The sequence below is a fragment of the Chiloscyllium plagiosum genome, unplaced genomic scaffold (assembly GCF_037043375.1).
Source record: "Chiloscyllium plagiosum isolate Xiang-an unplaced genomic scaffold, Cpla_swu_hap1 HiC_scaffold_13, whole genome shotgun sequence".
NCBI classification, from domain to species: Eukaryota; Metazoa; Chordata; class Chondrichthyes; order Orectolobiformes; family Hemiscylliidae; genus Chiloscyllium; species Chiloscyllium plagiosum.
The window spans coordinates 68,528,557-68,545,893 of record NW_028270151.1 but is presented as its reverse complement, the minus strand read 5'-3'; the positions used below and the strand labels follow the sequence as shown (position 1 = coordinate 68,545,893).

General features: G+C 41.1%; 1 protein-coding gene across 3 annotated transcripts in view; it reads left to right on the top strand.

The window, feature by feature from the left end:
* Positions 1 to 17,337, top strand: part of LOC122555819 (ubl carboxyl-terminal hydrolase 18-like) — a 41,307-nt gene that overhangs the window by 14,081 nt on the left and 9,889 nt on the right. For all 3 annotated transcript variants that reach the window (XM_043701993.2, XM_043701992.2, XM_087993714.1), the window contains exons 6-8: positions 6,077 to 6,172; positions 7,412 to 7,549; positions 10,534 to 10,575. In XM_043701993.2, coding sequence (XP_043557928.2) covers positions 6,077 to 6,172; positions 7,412 to 7,549; positions 10,534 to 10,575 — 276 coding nt within the window. The remainder of the gene's footprint in view (positions 1 to 6,076; positions 6,173 to 7,411; positions 7,550 to 10,533; positions 10,576 to 17,337) is intronic.

Sequence of the window (17,337 nt, the reverse complement as noted above, 5' to 3'; positions counted from 1 at the left end):
TAACATTAGCAAATTTGCTGATGATACTAAGCTGGGTGGCAGGGTGAAATGTGAGGAGGATGTTAGGAGATTACAGGGTGACCTGGACAGACAATAGACAATAGACAATAGGTGCAGGAGTAGGCCATTCAGACCTTCAAGCCTGCACCACCATTCAATATAATCATGGCTGATCATTCCTAATTAGTATCCTGTTCCTGCCTTATCTCCATAACCCTTGATTCCACTATCTTTGAGAGCTTTATCCAACTCCTTCTTAAATGAATCCAGAGAGTGGGCCTCCACTGCCCTGTGGGGCAGAGCATTCCACACAGCCACCACTCTCTGGGTGAAGAAGTTCCTCCTGAGCTCTGTCCTAAATGGTCTACCCCGTATTTTTAAGCTGTGTCCTCTGGTTCGGCACTCACCCATCAGTGGAAATATGTTTCCTACTGCCAGAGTGTCCAATCCTTTCATAATCTTATATGTCTCAATCAGATCCCCTCTCAATCTTCGAAACTCAAGGGTATACAAGCCCAGTCGCTTCAGTCTTTCAGTGTAAGGTAAATCTGCCATTCCAGGAATTGACCTCGTGAATCTACGCTGCACTCCCTCAATAGCCAGAATGTCTTTTCTCAAATTTGGAGACCAGAACTGCACACAATACTCCAGGTGTGGTCTCACCAGGGCCCTGTACAGCTGCAGAAGCACCTCTTTGCTTCTATACTCAATTCCTCTTGTTATGAAGGCCAGCATGCTATTAGCCTTCTTCACTACCTGCTGTACCTGCATGCTTGCCTTCATTGACTGGTGTATAAGAACACCCAGATCTCTCTGTACTGCCCCTTTACATATATTGATTCCATTGAGGTAGTAATCTGCCTTCCTGTTCTTGCTACCAAAGTGGATAACCATACATTTATCCACATTAAACTGCATCTGCCATGCATCTGCCCACTCACCTAACTTGTCCAGGTCACCCTGTAATCTCCTAACATCCTCATCACTTTTCACCCTGCCACCCAGCTTTGTATCATCAGCAAATTTGCTAATGTTATTGCTGATACCATCTTCTATATCATTAACATATATTGTAAAAAGCTGTGGTCCCAGCACGGATCCCTGCGGTACCCCACTGGTCACTGCCTGCCATTCCGAAATGGAGCCGTTTATCACTACCCTTTGTTTCCTATTAGCCAACCAATTTTCAATCCAATCTAGTACTTTGCCCCCAATACCATGCACCCTAATTTTACTCACTAACCTCCTGTGTGGGACTTTATCAAAAGCTTTCTGAAAGTCCAGGTACACTACATCTACTGGATTTCCCTCGTCCAACTTCATAGTTACATCCTCAAAAAATTCCAGAAGATTAGTCAAGCATGATTTCCCCTTCATAAATCCATGCTGACTCTGTCCTATCCTGTTACTACTATCCAGATGTGCAGTAATTTCATCCTTTATAATAGACTCCAGCATCTTTCCCACCACTGAGGTCAGACTAACTAGTCTATAATTACCTGCTTTCTCTCGCCCACCTTTCTTAAAAAGTGGTATAACATTAGCCACCCTCCAATCCTCAGGAACCGACCCAGAATCTATTGAACTCTGCAAAATAATCACCAACGCATCCACGATTTCCCGAGCCACCTCCTTCAGTACCCTGGGATGCAGACCATTAGGCCCCGGAGACTTATCAACCTTCAGACCCAACAGTCTCTCCAACACCAAATCCTGGCAAATATAAATTCCCTTAAGTTCAGGTCCTTCAGCCACTGTTACCTCAGGGAGATTGCTTGTGTCTTCCCAAGTGAACACAGATCTGAAGTACCCATTTAATTCCTCTGCCATTTCTTTGTTCCTAGTAATATATTCCCCTGTTTCTGTCTTCAAGGGCCCAATTTTTGTCCTAACCATTTTTTTGCCTTGCACATACCTAAACAAGCTTTTACTATCCTCCTTAATATTCTTGGCCAGTTTACCTTCGTACCTCATTTTTTCTCTGTGTATTTCCTTCTTAGTAATCCTCTGTTGCTCTTTAAAAGCTTCCCAGTCCTCCGTTTTCCCACTTATCTTAGCTATGTTATACTTTTTCTCTTTTAACTTTATATGTTTCTTTACTTCTCTCGTCAGCCACGGCCGCCCATGCCTCCTCCTGGGATCTTTCTTCCTTTTAGGAATGAACTGATCCTGCAACTTCTGCATTATACACAGAAATATCCGCCATTGTTCCTCCACGGTCATCCCTGCTAAGGTATTGCACCATTGAACTTTGGCCAGCTCCTCCCTCATAGCTCCATAATTCCCTTTATTCAACAGAAGTACTGACACTTCAGACTGTACCCTCTCCCTCTCAAATTGCAGATTGAAGCTTATTGTATTATGGTCACTACTTCCCAATGGCTCCTTCACTTCGAGGTCTCTGACCAATACTAGTTCGTTACACAATACCAGATCCAGAATTGCCTTCTCCCTGGTCGGCTCCAGCACCAGCTGCTCTAAGAATCCATCTCTGAGGCACTCCACAAAGTCTCTTTCTTGAGGCCCAATACCATCCTGATTCTCCCAGTCTACCTGCATGTTAAAATCCCCCATAACAATTGTAGTGACATCTTTGTGACAGGCCAATTTCAGCTCCTGATTTAACTTACATCCGACATCCAGACTACTGTTTGGGGGCCTGTAGATGACTCCCAAGAGGGTCTTTTTACCCTTCGTATTTCGAAGCTCTGTCCACACTGACTCTACATCTCCTGACTCTAGGTCCCCCCGCGCAAGGGACTGAATTTCGTCCCTTACCAACAATGCCACCCCACCCACTCTGCCCGTCAGTCTGTCCTTACGATAACACGTGTATCCTTGAATATTCATTTCCCAGGCCCTGTCCACTTGAAGCCACGTCTCAGTTATCCCCACAATATCGTATCTGCCAATTTCCAAAAGAGCCTCAAGCTCATCCATCTTATGTCTAATGCTTCATGCATTCATGTATAGTATTTTTAATTTGTTACTGCTCTCACCCTTCCCATCAACCCTTATTTCACTCAACCTTACAACATGATGCCTTTCCGAGTTTTCTGCCTCATTAATACAGTTGTCTTTCTTGACTTCTCTTGTTCTAACTTTCCCTTCAATTTCCTTTTTAAACATCCAGCTTGTCCCCTCCCCCCCGCTACTTAGTTTAAATGTAGCTGTGTTGCAGTAGAAAACCTGCCTGTCAGAATACTGGTCCCTAACCTATTAAGGTGCAAGCCGACTCTCTTGTAGATTTTATGTTTACCACAAAATACAGGTTAGGTGAATGGTCAGATGCATGGCAGATACAGTTTAATGTGGATAAATGTATGGTTATCCACTTTGGTGGCAAGAACAGGAAAGCAGATTACTACCTAAATGGAATCAATTTAGGTAAAGGGGCAGTACAAAGAGATGTGGGTGTTCTTGTACACCAGCCAATGAAGGTAAGCATGCAGGTACAGCAGGTAGTGAAGAAGGCTAATAGCATGCTGGCCTTCATAACAAGAGGGATTGAGTATAGAAGTAAAGAGGTGCTTCTGCAGCTGTACAGGGCCCTGGTGAGATCACACTTGGAGTACTGTGTGCAGTTCTGGTCTCCAAATTTGAGGAAAAACATTCTGGCTATTGAGGGATTGTAGCGTAGGTTCACGAGGTCAATTCCTGGAATGGCGGGACTACCTTACGCTGAAAGACTGGAGTGACTGGGCTTGTATACCCTTGAGTTTAGAAGACTGAGAGGGGATCTGATTGAGACATATAAGATTATTAAAGGATTGGACACTCTGGAGGAAGGAAACATGTTTCCGCTGATGGGTGAGTGCCGAACCAGAGGACACAGCTTATAAATACGGGGTAGACCATTTAGGACAGAGATGAGGAGAAACATCTTCACCCAGAGAGTGGTGGCTGTGTGGAATGCTCTGTCCCAGAGGGCAGTGGAGGCCCAGTCTCTGGATTCATTTAAGAAAGAGTTGGATAGAGCTCTCGAGGATAGTGGAATCAAGGGTTACGGAGATAAGGCAGGAACAAGATACTGTTTAAGGATAATCAGCCATGATCATATTGAATGGTGGTGCAGGCTCGAAGGGCAGAATGGCCTACTCTTGCACCTATTGTCTAAATTCTTCACTAGTATGTAAGCTATGCCTCAGCCTTATGTTCTGGAAGTTAATGGTGTCATGGTGGCAGATCACCATATTATTAGCTATTCTATTCTTCACATATGTTATCCAGAAAAGTCTCAACCCAAAAGCAATAGACCACAGCAAGCCCTGGTATATGTTGTTGAAATGTTATATTATAAAACTAGCTATGTCCCTAACCATGGAGTGCTAGTGCAGCAGCAATACTGGTACCGATCCAATTAGTTTGGAAAACAATGCCCAGATTAAAACTGGTCACATAAAGTGGGCTAAATCCATCCTGGCCAATTGCAATCCCAATGGTCTACCCATCACTGCAGGAATTCCTCAGAATAGTGGCCTCGGCCCAACTATTTTCAGCTGCTCCACAGATGACCCTCCTTCCATCATAAACTTAGACATGGAGATGCTCACCAATGATTGCACAATGTTCAGCATTATTCAGAACTCCCAGATACTGAAGCAGTCTATTTTCAATTGCAACAAGATCTGGGCAATATCCAGGCTTGGGCAGACAAATGGCAAGTAACAAACACACCACACAAATGTCAGGCAATGACCATCTCAAATAAGACAGAATCTAATCACTGTGTGCCTTGACATTCAATGGTGTTACCATCACTGAATCACCAACTGTCGACATCCTGAGGATTACAATTGACTAGACACTCAACTGGACTTACCATATAAACACAATGACTACAATAGCAGGACAGAGGCTAGGATTACTTTGGTGAGTAACTGACCTCCTGACTCCCCAAAGCCTGTCCATCGTCCACAAGATGCAAGTCAGGAGTGTGATTATTCCCCACTTGCCTGGATGGGTGTAGCTCAACAACACTCAAGAAGCATGACACCGATCAGGACAAAGCAGCCATTTGATTGGCACTACGTTCACAAGTTTTGTCTCCTTTAATTGTCAACATTCAATAGCAGCAGTATATACTATCTACAAAATGCTCTGCAGAAATTCACAAGATCCTTTGACAACATCTCCAAAACAATAACCTATCAAGGACAAGGGCAGCAGATATGTGGGAATGTCACCACGTTCCCCTCCAAGCCATTCACCATCCTGCCCTGGAAATATATCGCTGTTCCTTCGCTATAGCTGGGTTAAGATGTTAGAATTCCCTCCCTGTTGGCATTGTGGGTCTAACTACAACATGTGGGCTGTAGCAGTCAAGGGCACCTTGGGACAGACAATAAATGCTGGCCAGTAATACCCACATCCCACAAGTGAATTTAAAAAAAATCACTTATGTTCTTTTAGGTATCCACAGAAAAGTGTTTAATATAAAAGAGAAACCCAGCTATCTGTTTGAAATTTGTGATTTTAGTATTGATTGTATTGGGCATTTTTTATAAATTTTAGATAAATCCAAATATAGTGCTACTTATCCTTGTTGTTGAAGGATTTCATATTGCTATCCTGTCTAGAGTGGTGAAATTCTCCTGCCTTAAATATAGGTGCTGTTATGTCTGAAAAGAAACTCCAGTTGCAAGACTATATTAAGATTTATACCATAGGGAATTGATAGTGGAATACAAAGAGCATGTACACTTATCACGTCACATGTAGTGCTGCTGTGATTCAAATGAAAATATGTGACTTACAGTAGTTCAGTGATAACCTTTTCAAATGTTTGCATTCTTAACGTGTTACAGAAAATGGTATCAAGTCTCACTTTAAGACTCAAATCTCTTAATATTTAATTTTGTGCTTTTAAGTGGTTGATAAGCTAAAAGCTTACATGGCAGGAGCTGGAGTGGCATTACGGGTACAATTGCATGTGGATGATGATTTACAGTGTAATATGTGCATTAAGAGCATATACTCTGTTGAAACAATTGGAAATGGCAACATGCTAGTTTGTGTTTTACCATAGATGTCACATGGACTTTTAAAATTCTAACCTGTTATTTTCTTTCTAAAGGAAGAATCACTCAAAATGTTTTTGGAAGCTGTTACCCTGGATTATGATAATGCACCTTATTGCGACACCTGTAATAAAAAGACTAAAACAAAAACAGTAAGTTTTCCAATCTGTTGCCAATGACAGCTTATATAATTTCATAAGCAATTGACTGTTAACAAAGGGGCGTGATGAGGAATGGAATACAGACAGTATGGATATAGTCAGTTTTCTTTCAACATGAAATCATCTCCATGAAACTTTAGTAATGTTGGATGCTCACTCAGAACCGAGAAGCGAGTGTATTATTACAGCGTGACAATTTTACACAGGCAGTTTTCATTCAAAATGTAGACACAAACAACATTTTAAAAAGGAAGTGGATATATTTGTAATATCTTAAAAACATTGACCTAAGTCCTCCAATCTGGGTCGGCATCCCTGTTTACCAATGCAAGTCAGGCAAAATTTCTTACATACCATTTTACAGTTGTTTTAGGTTGTCTTCCAAAAGAGGATCCTACAGAAACCTTTCCAGGGAGCAGCAGTGAGAATCTTCGTAGATGCCAAATGCTCTTTATAGGGCACTAACTGCTGCATTCCAGTGAGCTGGAGAATTTTGAATTCCAATTCCTGTTTGAGAAGCTTTGGAGAGAAAGTAGGTGGGTGACTGGTTAGAGTGGTGGGTGCCTGAAATGATAGGTTGACAGAAGATTGGGAGATTGAGTGCATAGACTTTTGGGTCTCACGGGTATTAGGACTGGACTTTGGGGATAATCAGGTTATATTAGTATAGACAGGTTAGGTCACATGGGCATTCATCATGCCTCAGGGCTAGTCAGGTGAGGTCTTACGTAGGGGTTGGTTTAATCAAGGTAGTGGAAGTGATGAGGTTGAATCAGCAGCAAATACAGATTTGGAAAGTCAGTGGGATGGTTATGGGATAAGTGGTGCTGTGGAGTGATGATAGAAGGTGGGGGTCAGAGGCAAACCAGTTGGAGAAGTGAGGGGCTAGTTCCTCACTTGTCAAGGTACCCAGTACTTAGAATTGTTTTAATCTGTTTAGCATTTCTAGGTAATTACCAAGGTAGGTAAGTCAGAATCCTCCAAAGTATTTGACTGTAACTCAGAGATGGAGGCTTTTTTGAAGAGTTCCTACACTCAGAATTGACCATCCCAGACAATGGAGTAAATTTGTGGGACTACCATGATATTTCAGTCTCCCTGGAACATAATCCTTTGACATACAGTAATTTCCATTTTAATGATGAATGACACTGAAAAAAGGCTTTATTTTAAATTTTCATAAGTCACCTTTTAAGAATGTTTACAGTAAATTACTCTTCTATTTTTCAGCGATATTATTTTAAACAGTTACCTCAACTTCTCACATTTCAACTAAAACGATTTGGAGTTGCCAGCAACGGAAAGCATTACCAGAAAATTCATCTTCAGATTTCAATTCCGTTGACTTTGCAATTTTACAAATCCCTGGTAAGGGTACTTGCCAATACATTCCATACTAACATTTTAATGGAGAGTAGTTTGTAGTACATGTTTTGCTGGAAGATTATGTTGTAATGAATTCTTTAAAAATATCATCATTATCATTACCTAGTATTATTATACTTGGGATTAAATCAGGAGCAGAAGTTTGGAAGTGTCATTACATAGTGGTGTATTGCTAATTTTCACTGCATCATTTTAATTTTTGTACATCCCTTCATTTATAGCATTAGTTTATAGCGACAAATTTCGCTCACAGGTTTAGTTACTTCAGGATTGATGAAAAGGGCACTTTATTACAGCTTTTCATTTTGCACTCAGAACAATTTACAAGAATATAATTTTGTGGGGAAAACCAACATTTTTACTGAATGAGATGAGAGTAGTAATTGGTTGGAAAGTGGACTTTGGTAGAGATATTTACATGAACAATGCAACCATTAATGGGATTGCCACTTCATGCAAACTATGTGCTCCAACTAGGAAAAACACAAAGTCGGCATGCATGTACTGCAGGCAACTAGAAAGACAAATGGCATATTTTTCTTTAATACAAGATGCTCCAGGCACAATCCCACCAAAGCCATGAGTAATTGTGTTCATGTATGGTGCTGTGCACTGTTTAGGTCTCATTCTTTAAAGAAGGATATACCTTCAGTGGGAGCAGTACAGCAAAGGTTCACTATCTTGGTTCCAGGACTGAGAGGCTTGACTTATGATGAAAAGCTGAGTAAATTGGTCCTGTGCTTTCTATAGTTTGGAAGAATAAGAGGTGACTGCAATAAAAATTAGAAGATTTTACCGGGACTTAATAGGGTAGACACTAAGAGGTTATTTCTGGTGGCTTGAGATTCTAGAGCACAGGAGTACATTTGCAGTGTAAGTTGTTGATCATTTAGAACTAAGATGAGGACCTTCTCTCAAACACTGAATATTTAGAATTCTCCATTCCAGAGGACGGGGATTTCCATATTAAGGATACTAAAGGTGGTGAAATTTAGGATGGAAATTCAAAAGATTAGTGCCCAGGCATTTGAAGACGTAGCCATCAATGATAGAATGATAAAAAATGAGGATGTTCAAGAGATCAGAATGAAAGGTGCTTTGGAGTGTTAGAACTGAGGTCTTGCTTGATAAACTGAGATTGGCCATATGTGAACACTGTTACTGAGGTGGAAACAGGCAACCATAGTGATGATGTGGATGTATGATGGAAACCTCATATCAGGGTCAAGTTTATATATCGAGATTGTTTCAGATAATCATCAGAGAGAAAAATGACAGACACATAAAGATGTCTATATAGCTTGTCCCACACTAATGTGATGCCTTGTACGTCACAACTTGTGGGCATAAGTGGTCTTTTTCTAGTTGGCAAGATATAATGAGAGATGTGTCTCAGGTATCAGTGCTGGGGTCTCAATTATTTTCATAATTTATAATTGACTTGGATGGAGGGATTGAAGTGCAGAAGTTAACTTTGCTGTTGACTCAAAGCTGTGTGGTAAATTAAGTTGTGATGAGGATGTAAGTAGGCTACAAAGGGCTATGTACGGGGATGTCCGTGGGCAAAGATCAGGCAACTGAAAATGAAAAGTTGTCTGTTTTGGAAGAAAAAATACAAATATGAAAGATTGCAGAGCTGTGAGATGCAGAAAGATCTGACTGTTTTGGACAGGAGTCACAAAAGGGACAGGAAGTAATTTGGAAATCATGTTACCATTTATTGTAAGGGTAATTAAGTACAAAAGTATTGGGTTTCTGCTACAATTATGCAGGACGTAGGTGAGACTGTCTGGAATATTATGTACGTATTGGTCTCCTTATTTAAAAAAGAAAGCAAATGCTTTGAAAGCAGTTCAGAGAAGTTTTGCGAGATTAATACCTGAAATGGATGATTTGCCTTTTGAGCAGAAGCCAGATAGGCTAGGTTTACAGCTGCTGGAGTTTCAAAGAGTGAGAGATGATTTGATTGAAACATGAATGCCATTGATGAAAAACCATAGAATCCCTACAGTGTGGAAACAGGCCCTTTGGCCAGACAGGTCCACACTGACCCTCTGAAGAGTAACACAGACAGAACCATTCCCCTACTCTATTACTTTACATTTCCCCTGACCTAGACATCCACTGAAGCACTATGGGCAATTTAGCATGGCCAATTCACCTAACCTGCATATCTTTGGAGTGCGGGAGGAAACCAGTGCATCTGGAGGAAACCCACACAGACACAGGGAGAATCTGCAAACTCCACATCAACAGTCACCCGAGGCTGGAATCGAACCCAGATCCCTGGCACTGTGAGGCAGCAATGCTAACCATGGAGCCACCAGGCTGCCTTAAAAGTATGGAATCACCAATTTAAAACAGAAGTGAGGATAATTTTTTTTGAGGTTTGTTAACTTTGGAATTCTCTTTCTCAAAAGTCAGTGGAAGCAGAACCTTTGAATATTTTTAAGACAGAGGTAGATACATCCTTTAGCAGCAGGGAGATGATGGATTATGATAGTGAGATGGGAATATGGTGTAATGAGATCACCCATGAATTAAATCATGAAGTGTGTTGGAGTGGCCTACTCAGGCTCCTAATCATATGCTCCACCCCACTAATATCATCTCCAGGATGAAAAAGAAAATGGCCTGCACAGCCTCAAATAATCATTCTTCATGTTTTGTTGTCTGTTTTGTTAAGTACTTGATATCAGGGATGCTAGTAAGTATGTGAAACTGCTACACCAAATGTTCTAAATGATTTGGAATGTTTCATAGCACTTGATGGCTTATTTATAAAGTCAGCAGAGTTTCATAGTCCAACGTATTAGGCAAATGTTTGCATATGCAATCCATTTGCAACATTTAGTACTTCAAGTGTATTGCTTATTCTGAACCAACTTGATCTGAAAATGTCATGCCATACAGCGAATATAATTCATTTTATATTTACTATTGCTTTTAATTCAATTTCTGTACAGGATAATGCCAATGAATGGTGTTTCAAACCAACAATAGCCAAGGTAAGAAATCAATGAGTAAGAACAAAAAAAATCAGTACAATAAGCAATTGATTCAATTGCTATGTCACCCATTTTAGACTATTGCTAAAAGTTAAATCTCCCCTCAGCCCCAAACCAACACCCCAGGATCTTTAATGGAATGTTTGATATTATATATTTAATTTCTAGAACTGTAGTTATTGCAGTATATATAGTAAAGTTGTATCAAATATATGGTTGATGAAATAAAACTTTTCTTATGCACATTTTGTTTTCTGTATTAATACTGATTTCCATGGTGATTATGATGATAACTAATCCTCGTGTGTCAGCAAGGATTTATGGAAAGGAAATCAAGCTTGTAAATCTATTGGAATTTTCTGATGCTATAACTATAGAGTTGATAAGGGGAAGCTGGTGGAGATGGTTTACTTGGACATTCAAAAGGCATTATTTAAAGTTGCATGAAGAAAAAAAATCATATTTAACATTAAAGTGCAAGAAGTAGGGAACTGACTTGAATCATGAACTGGTTGACAGACAGGAAACACAGAGTAAGGATAAAAAGTTCTTTTTCCAGGTTGCACTCAGTGATTAGTGGGATACCCCAGGGACCATTGTTTGTATCCCAGCTATTCACAATAGAACATAGTGCATTACAGTTCAGAATAGGCCCTTCTGTCCTCAATATTGCGCCAACCTGTGGAATCAATCTGAAGCCAATCTATCATACACTATTCCATTTTCATCCATTTAATTATCCGATAACCATTTAAATGCCCTTAAAATTGGCAAGTCTACTACTGTTGCAGGCAAGGCATTCCACACCCCTACTACTCTCAGAGTGAAGAAACTACCTCTGATTTCTGTCCTATACCTATCACCCCTCAATTTAAAACTATGTCCCCTCGTACTAGCCATATACATCTGAGGAAAAAGACTCTCACTGTCCACTCTATCTAACCTCCTGATTATCTTGTATGTATCAATTAATTCACCTCTCAATCTTCTTCTCTCTAATGAAAACAGCCTCAAGTCCCTCAGCCTTCCCTCCATACCAGGCAACATCCTAGTAAATTGCCTCTGAACCCTTTCCAAAGCTTCCACATTTTTCCTATAATGCGGTGACCAGAACTGTAAGCAATACTCCAAGTGCGGCTGCACCAGAGTTTTATACAGCTGCAGCATGACCTCATGGCTCCAAAAGTCAGTTCCTCTACCAATAAAAGCTAACACACCGTATGTCTTCTTAACAACCCAATCAACCTGGGTGGCAACATGAACACCGAGATCTCTCTGCTCATCTACACTGTCAAGAATCTTACCATTAGCCCAGTACTCTTTATTTCTGTTGGCTCCTTCCAGAATGAATCACCTCACACTTTTCCACATAAAACTCCATTTGCCACCTCACAGCCCAGCTCTGCAGCTTATCTAAGTCCCTCTATAACCTGTAACATCCTTCAGCACTGTCCACAACTCCATCGGCCTTAGTGTCATCCACAAATTTATTAACCTATGCTTCTATGCTCTTATCCAGGTCATTTATAAAAATGATAAATAACAGTGGCTCCAAAACAGATCCTTGCGGTACACCACTAGTAACTGAACTCTAGGGTGAACGTTTCCCACTCAGCCACCGCCCTCTGTCTTCTTTCAGCTAGCCAACTTCTGATCCAAAACACTAAATCACCCTCAATCTCAAGCCTCTGTATTTTGTGCAATAGCCTACTGTGGGGAACCTTATTAAATACCTTACAGAAATCTATATACACCACATCAACTGCTTTACCCTCGTCCACCTGTTTGGTCACCTTCCCAAAGAACTCAATAAGGTTTGTGAGGCATGACCTACCCTTCACAAAACTGTGTTGACTGTCCCTAATTAACTTAGTCCCTTCGAGATGATTATAAATTCTATCTCTTACAACCTTTTCCAACACTTTACCCACAACTGAAGTAAGGCTCACTGGTCTGTAGTTATCAGGGTTGTCTCTCACTCTCGTTCTTGAACAAGGGGACAACATTTGCTATTCTCCAGTCTTCTGGCACTATTCCTGTAGACAATGATGGCATGATGATCAAAGCCACAGGCTCTGCAATCTCCTACCTGACTTCCCAGAAAATCCTAGGATAAATTCCATCCAGCCCAGGGGATTTATATCCATTTTCAAACTTTCCAGAATTGCTAACACCTTCTCCTTGTGAACCTCAGTCCTGTCTAGTCTAGTAGCCTGTATGTCAGTATTCTCGACAACATTGTCTTTTCCCAGTGTGAATACTGATGAAAAATATTCATTTAGCAATTCTCCCATCTCCTCAGACTTCATGCACAACTTCCCACTACTGTTCTTGATTGGCCCTAATCTTACTGTAGTCATTCTTTTGTTCCTGATATACTTACAAAAAGCTTTAGGGTTTTCCTTGATCCTATCTGCCAACAACTTCTCCTGCCCCCTCTTGGCTCTTCATAATAATCTATTAATGGTTGAGATGAGGGAATTGAATATAATATCTTCAGGTTTGAAATTGGCAAAAATTGGGTGGCAGAGATAGAGTCATAGAATCTCTACAGTGCAGAAACAGGCCATTGGACACATCAAGTCCATACAAACTCTCACAGTTTAAAGACTTAACAAACTAAACTCTTTTTGCTTGGGTAAAGCCTCTCTTCTGAACTGAAAACTTAATTATTCTGGACTGAGATCAAAAGCTAAACAAGGGCCCAGTCTGGGTTCTTGTTCTGTCATGAACTCAGCATTATAGACATTCCATCAATTAATACCAAAATAGGTTGCTGGCACTTTACAGAATCACATGCATTCTTAGAAATAAAGCATTTGGGGCAGTGTTCCAAATGACTTGGTGACCTTTTAAAAAGTAATGACTTGCAAAACTGAATCTAAAATTTAAGCTTGGTATGTTTCAAAAATTCAAATTCCAAAAATAATGACAGTATGTTATCCAAATTTATCATGGGAGTGAAATGGGACTTCAGGTTCTGCTTTTACATTCCTTGTTGTTATGGCATTTTGTTCAGCAGACTCGACAAGGAGACAATTGCACATAATACAATGGATTTGTTTTTGCTGGAGCATAGAGACCTTATCCTCGGACAATAAATGTCCTGCTAATGAAATACAAATTGAAGCCAGATGGGTAGTATTAATTAGTGGAGGCATTATGCTCACATTTTTCCAAAAATGAAGAGGTTAACTTTGTCCCTCATGAAAAATGATGGTAACTCACTTGACCCACTCTGCATGGGATGACAACCATTTTGTGAAGTTATAGTGTCGTTAACACTTGATCCAACATGATAAGGTTCCATCTTCATATTAATGTCAAAGATTTGCAGCCTCTGCCTGTAAGTCATGAATTTCCATCCATTACTCATGTTCCCTTTTCTGTTGCTGTCCCTATGGCCCCAGTGTGTTTCGGTCTCTATGCTCCCCATTCCTGCTATTTTGTTGGAACTCCTTTAAATTGCTATTAATGTGCCCACTTTACCCAGGAACCTAAACCTGGGAATTCCCAATACCTATACCCTCTCCATGTAGAAATTAGAGCTATCATCACTTGTTTGAAGCTCCTACTTTCAGAGCTCCCTTTGACTGAAGTCCCACCCTCCGACTTGAAGTTGTTAGTTTCACAATTCCCTCAGCACCCCAATACAATGAAACCTAGTCCCAGACTTGTGCTTATTGCTTTCCCCAGACCTCCATTGATATGTCCCCGATTAACCCCCTGACCATTATTGATGAAACCTCCATGAGTGACAATTTCCTCTGGACTGATCTGGCAAGGACAGCTCAAACTACCCTGGGCCTAATCTCTTGATCTATAGTCTCCACATCACGTTGACTAAACTACCTGTAATCCCTGAATCTCTGCACTTGATCTGCAGGACTGACTGTGACTCAATCTTCAGACTGTAAAGACAGAAATTCCTAGGCTGTGATAGAATCAAATGTTTTACCATGGCTAAGCCCTGGATTGTCACCAGATGAATAGCTGACTGACGATACCTGCTGATTAACTGTAATTCTCCTTTACCCTTGACTAATGACTCTTTCCCTTTGACCTTCACTCATGCCCATTTGCTTTAAGCACAAGCAATGTCCTTGCTGCAAAGGCTGCTGGTATTTGCTGCAGGTCTGATGTTGACTTATCTTACAGCAGCATGTCCACCCTATATCTGACTGACAGATGGGAGTGTTCAGTGCTCCACACTGTCATTAGCTGCCTGTTTCTCTTTAAAATGCAAGGTCAGCCACAGAGGCTGGCAGCTTGTAAATCAGTGGTAAAGGTTCTGTGTGCTGAGAAAGCAATGTGCACCATGCAGAGGCTGCTGCCTATACTTGAGTTGAAACCAGCGGGCACTAAGAAAGCAATGTGAAGCAAACACAGGTGTCAAACTCCAAGTAAATGAGTGAGCACTAAGAAAGTAAGCTAACATCTACAGGATGTGCGTGCTCCTGTCAGTCCAAAAGCATCCTGAGGTTTGTGTCTCATAAATGTCTCTGAGCTTCAAAGTAGCAAACGCTTGATGTGGTATTTGAGTTAGTCTGAGAGCAGGCATGTTGATGTGGTGAGGGAGGTGGTTTGCTGGTGACAACTTGTGCGGAGGAAGGATTGAGCTGGTTGGTGGGCATGGTGCATATAGGAATGTCAGAGCAGCTGTTGGATGAATTGGGGATTTAATGAGATGCAAAGTCTTGTACTTGCCACTCTCGGCAAGGTTCTGAAGTCACCATTTAGGGCTCATAGGCAAAATAGGGAAAACTTCTCTGCACATCAAGAATCTGTCATTTTTCCCCCATTTTCACTGTGCATTGGCAACATTGTCACCATTTCTCACACCAGTCCAGAGAGGGGAAACTTTCTTCAAGACCATCCTGTTTTGGAACATGATCAGATTCTTGTGGTCTAATCTCCTCATCTTGAAAAGCACAGGAAAGGTGGCAGAAGAGAAAGATGACCAGGGTTGTTGGCATCAGAGAGTTACCTGTCCCCTGTGCACCACCACAGAAATTAAGTTCAATATGAGAAGGACTTTCTGCCCCATTACCAAATGGGAGCCTTAAGTGGTCCAATTAAAGCCTTTACATGCCAATGCCATGATTAACAGGCGAGAACAGTGGCAGTCTTCTGAAAAGGTAAAACTGAAAAGTCGGCCTTCCAGGTTACTTGTGAGGCCTTGAGCTGCCACAATCTGAGAATTATTTGGGGAGGCAAAAGGGATTGAATGGCTGAGAGCCAGAAGGAAACACTGAAAGCCAACTTCATGCCTTTGTCTATGAGAACCTCCCAATGCACCTGTAATGGTAAACAATGCACTCACTCCTCTGGGTTATTGTGTCATCTGAAGCTGTGACCTCTGATGCTCACAGTGGCTGCTGGCCTCTTATTGGCTGGCAGCTTTTCGAAGGGTAGGTTATCATTGCCTTGGAATGATATGGGAAAAAAGCCCACTGTGTGAGCACTTAAACATTTAGTAGACACATGATCTGTTTTCCCATGTGCATTGTTTAGGATATCCCATCTGTTTTTTTTTCACACTCACTCTCACATGTAGAACTAAGAGCAGAATATTCTTCACGTGAGTTGCTTTAGTTCCTGGAGTTTCATTTCTTGTAGAGGTTGGTACTTTTTGCTGGAAACCATTCTAGAGGTACTGGTAATTTTCACCAATTCACCCAAATGGTTATTCTTTAAATGGTTTTCTATATAGTGAATCCTGTTAATCCATGATATTGGACTATGATATTGAAATAACTGCAGAGACCTGTATCCCATCCCCAAGTCACTTTTATTTACATGTGCACTGTACACTGGTTGTGACCAGCCATCTCAGAGTTAGTCCCTGACGTCAGGAGACTTTCTGAATCCCCTATTTATCTCTGTCAGCCAGGGCTTCCTGATCGGGCTGTTAATCTGGGCCAATCAGGGATCTCCATGCAATAAGATCCATCTGCTACCATTCACTACACGCCTCCCCACCTGAGTCTGGGGATTTATGCCTGCTATTTCTCTGGTAGTTTCTCCTGGGATATTTTTGCCCAGCCAAATAAAACTGATAGTGTCTCAGAATTTGAGGTGGTTTGGGGCCGTAATGTTCCTTAACCAAATTCATCAACTCTTGGTAGCTTTTTATGTCTGTGTCTCTGGGAAAGTTAAAAGCCTAATAACTTAAAAGGCTGCAGGTCCACAAGCAGCCAGAAGGATTTGTCTACATTTGTCGACATTTCAACCCGACCTGAGGATTAATCTTGCCTTTTCATCTGCTCTGATGTGATTTGCCTGGAAAATATATTACATTCTTTCCATATACTGGGCCCAGTTTTCAATGGCAGGATCGAATGAGTCAAGCTTCCAAAATAATGGCATGATGCCAGAAATGCTTCTCGCCAACTCTTGCGAGTGAATGTTCTTCAGGCATACTGTTTTCTTCTAATGCCATTGAAATATCTGCACAGAGGTATCCTGTCACCATTTATTTCATGTGTACAATACACTGGCTGCAACCAGCCAGCTCAGAGGCAGTCTCTGAAATCTGGAGACTCTGTAAATCTCCTGTTAATCTTTGTCAGACAGGGCTCCCTGATTGGCCTAGGCCAAACTGCCCCAATCAAGGATCTCAAAATGAATAAGAATCACTTGGTCCCATTCACTTCAGATATGCATCACTTCAGCTAGATGTAAACAGTCGTGTAGCAGTATTCAAAAAAAAGGACCAGGAAAACACAACATCTGGCAATTTATTTCATCCTGTTGAATCAG